Source organism: Ochotona curzoniae, unplaced genomic scaffold (genome assembly GCF_017591425.1).
Source record: "Ochotona curzoniae isolate NIBS_2020 unplaced genomic scaffold, NIBS_Ocur_1.0 contig_2692, whole genome shotgun sequence".
Taxonomy (NCBI): domain Eukaryota; kingdom Metazoa; phylum Chordata; class Mammalia; order Lagomorpha; family Ochotonidae; genus Ochotona; species Ochotona curzoniae.
Window position 1 is genome coordinate 2,530,355 of NW_024465556.1, and position 13,816 is coordinate 2,544,170.

Here is a 13,816-nt window from a genome sequence, read left to right on the forward strand (position 1 = left end):
ATAGCATGGATTTTTCATTCTTCATTCAGTACTCTCTCTAGTTGACCAATTTTAGCTCCTGATAGGGAGCACATTGAAGGTGGTTTTTCACCTGTATGTCTGTTTTGCAATCTGTACAAATGTTTGGATGCAGATGTATTCAAACAGACGGTTTGAATTTTGCTGACTGCCACTTTCCCATTGCATTCCATTTCCCCAAACTTCTTTTCTGCACTTCTTTGCTATACTATTGATATGGACCTTGCTCAGACAATCTGTATGTAACTATTTTCTTGGGTCTAGAGACTTACAGCTTTTACTAACGGTCAACATTATGCCAAGGGGTGGGATGGTGGGAATCTACTACCTCCTCAACAGTAAATGCAGCAAATGGTTTGAACTTTGTCCAATAAAATTATTTTTAGAGGAGGAATATGAGTATTTTATCATCAACATGGTATATAAATTCAGGCAAATAGAGTCATGAAAACACGTTGACTTTTATTTTAGTACTGTTTTATTATTGTTTATTTTATAATAGATATTGCCCTCCCATTGTCCTCTGTTACTGACCTAGATTAAAGACAGGAATCTCCTAACAGCCACTGAGGAAAAGGAGGCAAGTCACCTTAGTAACATTTAAAAGCACGTACATTTTAGAAGTCATTGGGAATTATGCATGAAATGTATTCTATATCCCAAAGTACTGAAAGGAAAATGATTTTGATAAACTAACTCTTAGAAGCCAGAAGCTGAAGACCACATCTGAGATTATATTGAGATTGAAATTAACCACGATGTCATATCTGTTAAGATTGCCTGGGTCAAATGTGGCCAAAATGACCATTGGCAATTTACCTAATGTGGATAAGCATCAGTTTCTCTACAAAATGGAAATGAATGTTAGCACCTTCCAATTAAATTATTAAACTATGTCAGTTAGGTAGAGGCATCGACTCTGTGCTTGCCTAAAATGTTTATCATGATTGTTATTTAGGGACTAAAAGATTTCACATTTCAAAAAAACGGTTTACTTTGAGGTAACAGTCTATATATTTTCATTATCACCCTCAGTTACAGAACAGGGAAACACTACTACAGGCAGTTCAGAACATAACCTCAATGGGTTATACTTAAGATATTTTTATGTGGCAAATTTGTCCAAGAGCACTAGATGGAGGCCTTTTCCTTTAAGGAAAAAAAAAATCTAAGGTTTCTTTACTACTTGTGCCTTCAGTCTCCTGGTTACAGATTTAGAAGTAAGCAACAAAGGTAATGTCATATCCTTGAGCACAGGATGGTCAGACTCCTAAAATTTCTCAATTTTCAGCCAGACAAGTATGGTAGGGAAAGCTCCTTTGCTTGACATGTGGAATCTACCTCTGGCTCATTGGGACTTTCTCAAATAGATCTCATTTTTCTGAGTTATACTTTGAGGTGTTCGGGTTAGATCATCTTTAAAATTCCTTTCAGCTCTAATATACCAAAATTTTAAACATTCAATATTTATTCTTGTATGAGCCTATTTTTTTTCCCAAGGTTTCCTGTTCTTCGAATTAAATATTCCATAAGCCAATGGAAAAGATAAAATGTTACTGGTTTTCAAAACTACTTGTTAAAAATGGCTTATTCAAAAACAAGTTTCAAAGTTTCATTTTGGAAAATGAGTATAATATGGAATATTGGAACTTGTTTTTGATTATAAAATATTGAGGAGTGTGTGAACTTGGTTTAAATGCCATTTTTAAATCAGCAGGGAAAATATTAGAATAATACCTAAGATAGTATGAAACTTGTGATGACTCCCTAAGAGTTATTTAAAGCTATTTTAGTTTTTCCATGAAGTTAAAGCTATGCCTAACTTTTTATAAAAAAAAAAGTGACTAAATCTTTTTTTCAAATGCATTATTTCTAAATGTCAGTTATTTTGAGTGTTTCAGAACAGATCATTACAAATGAAGTTATTCATACAGGCAACAGATCAAGAACAGTATAGTAACCTTTGCCCAACAGAGCAGATCAGGCCATACTCAAACATCTAATGCACTTAAGACATTCATATGTGTTACAATATGTTACATTCCAAATAATTAGATGAATAGAACTAACAATTAATAAAGAAGTCTCCAGAATAAATGTGGTTTAGGGTTTACTTATAACCCAAAATATTCATTTGTCTGGCTTCCCTCTACTTAACTGTGTGAGATAAGGCAGAGTAACTTCTTTTTTTGTAATTAGCCATTAATTATATACAGTTTTTTATTTTTTGTAGAAATTAGTATTTCAGAAAGTTATTTGTTATCTCCTTTGAGATACCAAAAAAAGGAGCAAAAAAGAGATTTACTAATTTACAGATCAAGATCTGAAGAAATATCGTTTCCATACACCCCAAAACACTCAAAACTGGGATTTGTGTTTTTTGAGAAATGATCTCCATGATGGATGCAGTGCATATTCACAAAGTGAAGGCATTAGCAGGTGCTCAGGCTCAAGTGGGGAGAACTCCCTCGCTGCTCCCCACTGCAACAGAGGAGCAGGATGGCAGTGGTGGGGGCTTGGGATGGGGAGGGGGCTGCCAGGTAAGGAAGGAGCCCAGGTGACCAAGGAGGCTGTCTCTCTTGGAATGGGGAGGTTTGGTGACCCAGCAGTTTGGAACCTGGCATCAAACACTTCTGAATCATGGAGGACAGTGGTGTGAGACAACTCCGTGGCGCCATACACAAAGTGCAACCGCAGCAGATGGCCTAAAAAATCTACACCCTAACGAGCTTGGTATCAACGCAAGGCCTTTCTCTCATCTGTAAACTACTTGACTCATTGTTTTTACCTCATCCAGCTTCACCTTCAACAATTGCAGTTGAGTGATTCCAGTAAACTTGGAGGCTGAAAATACCAGATGCTGCTGGGGCCCTGTCATTCTTATCGCATAGGGTCCCGCTCTTAGGACTTCACAGTAACACACACACACACACACACACACACACGCGCGCCTGTCCCTCGGAATCATCCACTCAGGCATCCAGAGCAGAAAACAAGTAAAAAGTGAGTGCAAAACCAGACAAATTTATGCAGGTTATTGTCTGAAAGCAGTTTGATATTTAGAAACCACACACACACTTACTTACACACACACACACACACACACACACTTACTTACACACTCTTTAGGATCCAGTTACAAGCGCTGCGTCATCCTCCAGATCACATGGTAATTGTTGCTATTTCAAGGATCAAGTGGCCTAAACCTCCCCTCCTCCCCTTACTCCCCCCCACTCCCTTCCTTTGGTACCATATAGCATGGAAGAGGGATTCTGTGTGATGGAGTGAGACCCAGCTCTCAGGCACCGGCTGAGGTTTAGGAACTCGGCTCCCCCGTGGGGTGGCGCGCGCTCCTGTTCTCACAGAGTGCTGCTAGGCAAGGGGACGGGGGAGGGGGTCTCAGGGGAGGTAGGGCAGCTCTAATTGGTTTCTCAATGAAAGATAATCACCTAGCCCCGGGAGAGGCTGGGGATTAGCACTCTGCCTCTCCTCTTCCTCGCTCTCAGCCTTCTCCTCCACCTTCTCATCCTTCCCTCGGTGGGCGCTTTCGGTCCATTCAGCCGGAGCGCTCCGCGGCGCTCGGGTCCTCCGCGCCCCGTCCGCCCGCTCGCTGCGCGCTCGCCTCTCCCGCCCTCGCCCGGCCGCCGCCGCCGCCGCAGCTGCTCGCCTGAGGAAAAGTTTCACCCAGGGGCTCGGGGACAAAATGAGCGAGCTGGAAGAAGACTTTGCCAAGATTCTTATGCTCAAGGAGGAGAGGATCAAAGAGTTAGAGAAGCGGCTGTCAGAGAAAGAGGAGGAAATCCAGGAGCTGAAGAGGAAGCTCCACAAATGCCAGTCAGTGCTGCCCGTGCCCTCGCCTCACATTGGCCCCCGGACCACCCGGGCGCAGGGCATCTCCGCTGAGCCGCAGACCTACAGGTCCTTCCACGACCTGCGACAGGCGTTCCGCAAGTTCACCAAGTCTGAAAGGTAGGAGTCTGGGCGCGGCTGCCCCGGGCACAGCCGAGAGGGCCACGGCCGTCCGCTGCCGTCTGAGGCCCGGGCGCCCCCGAGGGGCAGCGGCTCCGGCCCGGGAGCTGAGGGGTGGCGGCCGGGACTTGCAGGCTGCAGCCGCGGGGGCTGCCCAGCGCGGGGCGCCCACAGCTCGCGGCGGCGGCGGCGAGTGGGGGTGGCCGGGCGGCTCGGGAATGGGAAGTGTTTATTTTTAATTTCTGTCCATCACGTGCTGTGCTTGTCTCTGTCGGGCTGGGAAAGGCTAGCTCCTCGGGGAGACGCGCCCCTGTGCCGTGGGGGTGGGGAGAAAGGCCGTGGAAAGTTTTTCTCGCGCCCGCTAACTTGGCCGCTCCTCACCCGGCGGCCGTCGCGCCGGCTTTTCTGCGCGCACCCCGGTGGGGACGCCCACTCCGGGAACGAACACTGCCCACTCTCGGGCGGGCCTGGAGAACTTTCCAGAGGCGACCCCAAGACCCAGGCCGCGAGGCATGCTCAGTCCGACCACCCCAGCCTTCCGGGGAGAGGCGGCTGGCAGCCTGACAGGGTTGGGTTCAACTTGGGGACTGAACTTGCCCAGAGCCGGAGCTCGGCTAGGGCGGAGGGATTGGGAGAGGAACGAACGGGGCGTGAGGGCGGGAGCAGGGGGAGGCGGGACTGGGGTTTGTCTCCACTACAAGGATGTAGCCTGGGGGGGGGGGGGGGTCACGGGGTCACTTTCGAGGCAGCTGTGATGTCAGCAAAGCCCCACCTTCTGGATGTTCCTGTGCTCCTCTTGTTCCCCTTGTTTCCTTTCCACAAGCGCCCCTCCTTGGGCTGCCCTGGGCTCAGGTGGCTCAGTGACCCGACACCTGAAGCAGGGTTGCAGCTAATGCTCATCTCTTGGGGTGACCTGCTGCCCCCGGTGAAGCCTTCCTTCTGGGGCCGCCCCCAACACCCACCCGGGTAGAAGCTGGGATGAGCAGGGAGAGAGGACAGTTTCTCCAGCCGCCTCCCGGGCAACTGTGCAAGCGAAATCTTGCGGGTTCATAGTTTTGTGTGTGTGTGTGTGTGTATGTGAGCGGAGGAGGCTGGGCAGAGCTTGGCCACAACTAGGAAGCTTCTGCACTGCGCTCGCCGCCTGCACCGGAGGGGCTGATCGATTGGCTGCAGCATTAAAGCGCCTGTGGACATTAGGAGAGGAAGTGCAGACTCCAAAGCCCATTACTGGCTTTTAGTCTCTGGAAGTGCTTGGCCCAAAGTGCATTTCTCAGGATATTGAGTATTCCATTAGGCGTGCCTTCATGCCCGCCCACCTCTTACCCCTTCCCTCCGTTTAGATCACTTGCAGTCCGAGTTTGGGGCCCCCAAGGGACCCCCTCAACTCTTTCTCCCACTTAGCTCTCTTATTTGAAGCCAGCTCTACTGAGGATTATGCTCATTCCTTTGTCGCCTTCCACACGAAGTCCAGGATTCTCAGAGTCCCTTAACTCTTCCTGATTCCCTCCCAGTGGGGGCAGGGGCGAGGAGGCAAGGGAAACTTGGCAGGTGGTAGAAACTTTTATAAGAGGACCTGGACTGAGTAGGAGGACAACCCCAGGAATCAGGGAGCAGGTTCTGTCCTTAGGAAATGTGGGTCCTTGTAGCAGCTGGTTCGCGGGACAGAGTCAGACAGTCCCAGAGCCACTTCATTGTGCGCGTGCTACCTTGTTGCCCAAGCTGACCTAGAATCCCTGTTGCACAGGGCAGTGGGATTGCTCCTTCCTTCTCGCAGGCCAGGACTGCAAGCAGAGCTACCATTTGGCCTTGCCCTTGCTTAGGGAGCCTCGCCTCAGCCGGGCTGCGCATTCCGGGCCGCTGCCCTGCCTGGCGCTCAGCAGCTGGAATCAATCTGCCCAGCTCCTTAAGAAGCCACTTCATCAGCGGTCCCCGGCAGCTGCTGCCTCCCAGGGCTGCTGGGCTAGGGCTTTATCGCATTTTTGAAATTTCAGATCTCTGCCTGGGCTGTCCCTCCTCCTCCCCTCCGCCCCCAGGGGTCACAGCACCACGCTGCAGTGGAGACATTTCACCAGGGTGTAGAGAGGACTAGAGGTAGGCTCTCCTTCCTAGAGCGCACGCTCACTCAGGAGCTGCTTGTAGAACTGTTTTTATTTATTTATTTTCTTTAAATGGGCAAGGCACCTTTATGAGTGAGACGAATTTTTTGTGTACACTGGGGTAGTGGGGGAAGGTGGCTGATCTTTCATGTGTACACATTTTAATTTTTCTGTCCCTGTTTCTCACCCTCCGTCTCAGTATTAAAGGTAGGCACATTGATCTTGGAGCGGAGTCAGGGCAAGCTTGTTTCTCTAATGAGACAGGAGAAGGTTTTGCTACTTCCTCTTTACCCTGATTTGTGCTGGGACCAAGGGTAAAGTTTTTCTCGCTTAACCCTTTCCCAGGGAAGTATTGGGTTTATTTTTGGTCAGCTGACTCATCAGAATTTAAAGAGTTTTGACAGGTACAATCTACTGGGATGGCAACCCCGATAGAATCAGGTTGCGGTCATCCTGGCACTTAAAAGGGATGGTATTGGATAGGCCTTGGTGAGGCACCCTATTTTAGCCAAGAAAAAGACAATTTGTGAAAGTGTTTCTGGATACGATGCTTAGCACGTGAGATGGCTTTAAATTTAAAGTGTATTTTTCTGATTTTCCAATATTTGGATTTGGGGAGTAAATATTCCATCACCTCAGATGTCATTTGCTAAATGTGGTGACACCTGATGGGCACACTGGGGCTCAAAGATTAGACTGCTTTATTGCAAAGCTAATGTTTAGTTGCAGTTGCTTTTGTATCTGAGAAATAACTACTCATGCTACAGGTTCATTTTGAGCTTAATTAGGACATCTTGTTCTTATGCCAATAAGGAAAGATAGTTTGAAAATGTAGAAATTGTACTTGATGCGAAGAATGAAAAAAGTACTTGGGCTATAGAACATGATTGCGAGCTCAACATTCACATAATAGGTGACAAAAATATCTTAAGCATTTATTGTAGTGGAAGGAAATGGGAGAATTCACTGACTATTGTAATCAAGTCAGTCCAATTAGCCAGATTTCCATGTGTCCACAGAGGGTGTAATGCATAATCCCCATTAAGAATGATCTAAGTATCTAAGGAATGCTTAGATGAAAATTATACCGGGGAAAAGGAAGATCTGAGCTCTCAGCGTAAGTATCAAGTGTACAATACGATGATCATATTTAAAAAGAAAACATCCAACTTATTGCGTTCCTCATTTTCAGAACCCTTAAGGAAATGCTCAGTGGGGATCAAGTGATTATCATTGAAAACTGCAGGCTGTTTTGGATGACAGTGATGATATTTGAATTTATATTTAAAATTCTTTCTGCCGAAGGACTCCAAATATTTCACATAGATTTCTGTGAACACTTGATTCTCTTCCTATCTATGTTGTGCATGAATATTTATCCATTTCTCTTAGTTATTTTTCTTTTTTGCATATATGTAAATTCCTTATTTCGGCTATGTGGTTAGCTGGTATGTGCTCAGGAGACTTTACACTTTTTTTTTTTTTAAAAAAATAGTTTAAGTAAGGGCTAGAATTGATATTAGTTTGTTCCAGGAATAACAGCCGCGTGTATTCCAGCGACTGTTGAGCTATTACTGTCATCAGTCCCTTGATTCTTAAGGATGCAAACTTTGCCATTTGGAGCTTGAATGTCCTTCCAGTTCAACAAGGATACCTTGGGGTGGTTGCCCCAGAAAGCTTATGTTTTGTATGTCTGATGCAGCTCAGTTCTAGTTTGACCTACAGACTACATTGAGGGATTTGGCCTAATTTGAACACAAGCAACTTCAGTGAGACAGAATATCCCAGTTGAATTCTGGGGCCTAGCATCAATGCAATGTTTTAAAATTACAGTAGCAATAATGAAGATAAACTGTGTAACTCAGTGCCTCATCGTCCATTGTCAGTAGTCCTAAATGACATCATGTCTCTATGTTTCAGGTGAGGAACCTGCTGCTCAAAGACACTGAATTACTCAGAGTCTCATAGCTAAGAAATATTGCAGGGGAATTGAAACTCAAGCCTAATTTTTAAAGCCCAAGGTGTACATTGTTACATGATATGTGTAATAAGTTCTGAATAGGATTGGTTCTGTGTTAGTAACTGGAAAATCCTCCCACCTGAAAGAAACACGCTTGCCTTAAATGATGCTAGGACTGAAACCCCTTAGAGCTAGCACTGAACTGATCTCATGCAAAAGTGATGGACAAACCTGTGTATGTGGGGCATACACCTTGACTGTGCCCTGCAAGGCTGCGGTCTCCCCTGAGACTGCCACTTACCAGCTGTTCTTCTTCCTTCCTGGCCTGACTCCTCTGGCTCTTGGTCATGATGAATAAGGCAGTTAGGAAGGATATGCCCCCTTTGGATAACCTTCTGCCTTTTGCCTTTCTGGTCTCCCAGGCTAATCCCTTAGTCCCTACCATTGCTACCATCATAATGAACTTATCTCTCTCTCTGATAATGTATGTTTACTTGTTTTGTCTTTCTGATTAACCTCATTATGTTTTAACAGGGGCTTGGGAGAGAGGATATTGGTTTAGTAGACTCAGATGAGGAACATTTACAATGAGAATTTAAGGGGTGGACTAAGCAGTCTGATCTGATCTGAAAATCTCTTCGTATACTGCCACATGTGGTTTGAAGGAGACAGGCTCCAAGCCTTAGTGCTATGCACATATTTTCATTCTAGGTTGTGCAGAGGGTGGCTAAGGTTCTAGTTTCAGGGATGAGAAACATGAGTAAATCATCATGGAAATGACTTTGAAAGAGGCTCAGATGCAAGACCAGACAGATTTTGATTTTTTGACTTTGCCTTCATTATCAGAATGAGTACATTGATGGTTTTGCCCCATCTTCAGTTTATGCTTGCTGTTCAGAAACCTTTGCCTTGTTAATAGTTTAGATTCTATAATCACGTACATTTTCCCAAATATGTGTAGCACATCTTGTATTTTATCTTTTTCCTAGGGCTTTGATTCCATGTTGTATTTGAATCATTCATTCTCGTAAAGGTTGAAAGTTTATATTTAATGATGTGTACATGAGAAACTTGACATTCATGAAGTTATTCTCAGCAGAAGTGGAAAAAGCAAAAAGGTGACTTTTTCTCTCCTGCGCAGGCCCTTGTTTCCTAGTGTTCTTGTAGGGCACTGTGTAGGGGATGCTGAGAGTCCATTAAAACTTTCTTGTTAAGATTTGCAGGTGACTTCGTAGTTGCTCTGTTTCTGAATAACTGTTTTCATTTGCCATTGAGAATTTGCTTATCAGAATTCAGGACCCTGTGTTATCTAGGTTTTTTGTAGCTCTTGGAAATTACTGTGAGCGCTGAGATAAACCAGGGATAGTGTATCCTGTTTCAGAAAAGTGAAAGCTCAGAAGTTTGGGAATTGTCAGAAAGGAGTGGTGACCTTGAGTCTAGCTTTGTGTGCTGTGATATTTGGTCCCTAAAAGGAAAGAAGAGGTTATAAAAGTTTTAAAGGGGAGAGAAAAAAAATACAGACATGTGCATTTGTGTTTATAAAAGCACATATTATATATGCATATGTACTTACAAACATAAGCACTCATGCCCACGCATGTACCAAACTGCCACTTTGGTTTGTGATTTGCACTTAGAATAGTTACTTTTACAAAATCTCTCTGGGTTGGCCCAAATCAGTTTCATATAAAAAGGAGATTTTCCTTTATGAGATTGTTATTCAACCTTAGAACACAGAGTCTTACAGTTGGTCAAATGATTATATTTGGTGCATAATCTAGTGCTGTCCCACAGAAAAAGATAATAGCATCACTGTGTGGAAGCGCTGTATTCTGCTTTTCCACCTCTTTTATTTTGCTCCTGGGTACGTCTGTGCTATGCATCGCTATTCTGGGTTGCTCTCTGTGTTTTTGTCTTATAGCTTCACATCAGTAAGTCCCACCAGATCTACTTCATTTATGAAAAACATAGTTCTTACTCCACTTAGTACTCTCACTTCCTAAAATCTTTCATGTCCTCAGATACTATATAATTAGAATTTCTTAAAGTTAAAAAAGAGTTTTTATGAACTGTTCATACTGAAAAACGTGATGCTTTCTTTACGCAGTTAACATATCCAGAAAATATGTATTTTAAAAAGAGATCTGTTTTACTTAGTAAGGAGTGAGAGTAGTAGGTCCATCTCTTGTTTGATTTTTGTTGTCCTTAAGAGATTAGTTTTAAGAAATGTTTTCTGCAGTATTCATTATTAGTGGATCACAGATATTATCTTATGTTAGAAAACAAGTTGTTTTTCTATGTAATAGAAACCCATAGTACCTTATAAAATGGGGTGATAAAATGTAATTAGTATAGTGTATATTGACCAGAAAGCTTTAAGATATTATTCATAATTTCTCTTGCCTCATGTGCAATCTGTAAATTTAGCCTTTATAAAGTGCATTTTAATGATACGTATTCTTGGAAATGAGTTTTGAGCAGTTACTGTTCTTACTGAGCCAGTTAATTTGGATGGATATTGTGCATTGATAGCACCTTAGTGTGCAAAGTCAATAACACGAATGTGCTAGCTTCCAGTTTTTATTAAGGTCAAGTCCAGTAAGATGCCACCCATAATTATCTTGCTGGTAGTTTGACTTTGTGAAACATTGTGCAACTGCAGTTCTTCCATTACTCTCTTGATTACACTTGTTGCTAATTCAGACTGCTGCTTGGTTTTGCTCTAATTTAGTCTGTGCTCTAAATGTGTTTCAAGTCCTCAGATGTATGTTTATTTCAGGATTCTGACCTTAAATGATACAAAAACGCTATTGTAAAACCTGTAAGTTTCCTCAGAATACCTGTTTATTCATCCCTGGAAATATTCATGGGTCTGTTCATTCAGATGTGTGACGATGCTATTCTCATCTATAGAAAATCTAAAGGTTTTGGGTAAATTTTAATACTTTTCGTGATGCTGCTTAATGCTCACTATGGGTACATAATGCAAATTTCATGTATTACGCAATCACCAATGGACATGCCTACATGTACTGAAACTTCACAAAGTAGGAAATTCTTTTATATCTTAGTTTGCAAACCTATGGGTCGAAACCAGATCTGTTTACAGTAAAAATTCCAACCAAATACAGCTCTCAGCTTACTACACTTCCCTTTCTGCACACGTTACATTTTGGAGAAAAGGTAAGAACAGAACATACCTAAAATATGTTCTAATAATAATAATAGACCATTCTTGAGCCTCCTGGAGGTGACAACCAGCTCCAGCTCATACTCAGCTTAGTCTCAGAGGGGAGAATCACTGCAGAACATTGTCTGCAATCCTGTCTCACTCCAAATTGTTTCAGCTGCGGTGTCGGGAAGCAGTGGGGTATATCTGATGAGTTATAAGGTTAAAACAAGTAAATATTGGTGTAGACATCAAAATTTGCGAGTTGTTTGTTTCATAGTGCATTCGCAGGCAGTTCCCTGGCAGTTCCCTGGGGAGAGCCCTTTGCTTGCGTTCCCAGTGGCTTTCTGGACTGCGAGGGTTACAAATACATGGCAGGAAATTGCACAGTTCACAGACGGTCTTGTCTTTTCACAAGAGTGTGTTGTACATGGGAATGCAGTCCATCTTGTGAGTCATGGCTTTCTCAAGCCACGAGAACTACATGTAGTTCCCCTGCTGTGAACTACAGTTGAAGAAAATCAGAAGCTTGGTTTTGTGATACTTAAAACTACTGACTGGCACAATAAGGGTTGTTGGATTATTCCTTCATATCCTTAATGGCACAGGGGCTGTTTCCAGTGGATTTGTTTTATATTATTAGACATTTTAATAAGTGTTGGAAGAAAATGATCACATCAAACCCAGAATGTGTACTTACATTACTTAGAGAAGTGTAAGCTTTAAGGGTTCATAAATTTTTAACAAAGAAGCACAGATGGTTCATTTGACAAATATGGGTACATGGAGAGGGTTGTGGAAAGATTGCTGTCAACTAGTTTTCAACAAGAAGTGGACAGGTTGTTTTCTGGCTTGTTTTATTGCTCACCTTGGCTCTGTTGGAGGGGATTCTGGCCAGTTGGGTTATCTTGCTAGTCATTTGGGTATGATTTCTTGCATGGCCGTTAACGTCTTAGAGGTATTGGAGGGAAGGCATGGAGTTACATGGATGCTCTGGCTTTTGTAAAATTATGTTTGCTTTGATATCAGCCGATTTCATGAGTTATATGAATAATTCTTCATAAAAACACTTGACTTCTGCTCAGACTTATACATCCATTTGCCATGCGACAGCAGACCACAAAGCTGAAAAGGATGGCACAGAAACAAGCAAGGGAACCGAGTGAGGGGCCCCACCTGCAGCCGGTTGGGGACTTCCTGGACCAGACTTTGGACTAAGACTTCTGGGCTCCTGCCTCCTCCTTCAGGCTCCATCTTGGTCCCTGAGAGTAGACTCCAGTGGCTGTAAGGGCTGCCCTGATATGACATTTCATATCCAGAAAGACATGATGCTTTGTGGTTGCTGCTTCTTAAATTTGGGAGAAGTTTATAAGGAAAAATCTGTGATAAAATGCAAATTTATTTCCCTCTAATCTGGATTCCTTTTCCTTGTGGGAAACTAGATTAATCTAAATCATAGCAGTGAGTTTTAACACGCTTTATTGTTTCAAGGTATTACATACATTTTGGTCAATAAATACATATGCTTTTTAAATATCAGAAATATAAAAATAATGGTTTTGTGGATAAAAGAAAAATATGAAAAAGGAGGGAATGTATTAAGTGCAGGATGAGGAATTTGCAAAAAATATTTTTCATTCTAGAGAGCAGTGCAGGTAATTTCCTCAAAAAGTGAGTCCTTAAGGTTTGATTATATCTACTTACTAAAGTAGGAAAAACAAATGGTGGATGAAGAGCGTGAATTGGAGAAAAAGAGAAATTTTAACACTTACCACAAGATGGCAGCAGAAGTACAATGTTTAACAACATAAACTCCACTAACTGTGAAATGGCCTTTAGTTGAATTTAAGTTATATCTTCAAACACACAACTGTCTTTACACCAGGCTTCCAGTGTTTGGAAAACACATAATGGAATACATGTTGTCTCATATCTTTCCCATTAGTAGTGATTTTGGAAAGATAAAGTATTCTTGTCCAGTGTCTACATGAAAAGAACTAAACAGCATACTTCACATGAAGAAGTCTTTGAACACTGATAGCAGTGCTAAGGGGAATTCCTATAACCCCTTTGAGGGAACCTCTGGACTCTGATTTGGCTGAAAGATGACAGAAAAAAAAAAGCCCTGGGAAAGTTAATACAAAAAATATGTATGAGAGCAAATGATAAACAGAGTGGCTCCACTTCCTTTCCCTGCCTCTCCCCACCTCCAAAAAGGATTCACAGAAGTGAGCAGTTGGCATGCAAGTCACTGTTGGAGCTCTCCTGTCCCCGCCATGGTGTCTGGTGCTGGTCCTGGCTCCCCAGCTTCCGTGGAGCTTCGTGGGAAAGCATGCTTGCAGGCAGCAGATCGGGGCTCCTGTGCCTGGCTCCCTGCCAGCCTCAAGGAGACCCAGTGGGAGTCCCTGGCCTTTGGTTTTGGCCTGATCTGGTTCCAAGAGTTGAGGGCATTTGGGGAGTGAACCAGATGAAGGATTTCTGCCTGCCACTGCCTCTGCCTCTCAAAAACATAAAAACACACAGACATTAAAAAGAAAACACAACTAAAACTGAAAGAAAATTATTCTAGGAAAAAGATATGTCCGTCACTAGATGATTGATCTA

The 13,816-nt window shown here is 43.3% G+C and overlaps 1 protein-coding gene across 1 annotated transcript in view; it reads left to right on the plus strand.

The window, feature by feature from the left end:
- The first annotated feature begins 3,546 nt into the window (after positions 1-3,546).
- PRKG1 (protein kinase cGMP-dependent 1) overlaps positions 3,547-13,816 on the plus strand; it is a 1,092,100-nt gene continuing 1,081,830 nt past the window's right edge. The window contains exon 1 of the mRNA XM_040975781.1: positions 3,547-3,987. Coding sequence (XP_040831715.1) covers positions 3,722-3,987 — 266 coding nt within the window. The 5' untranslated portion in view covers positions 3,547-3,721. The remainder of the gene's footprint in view (positions 3,988-13,816) is intronic.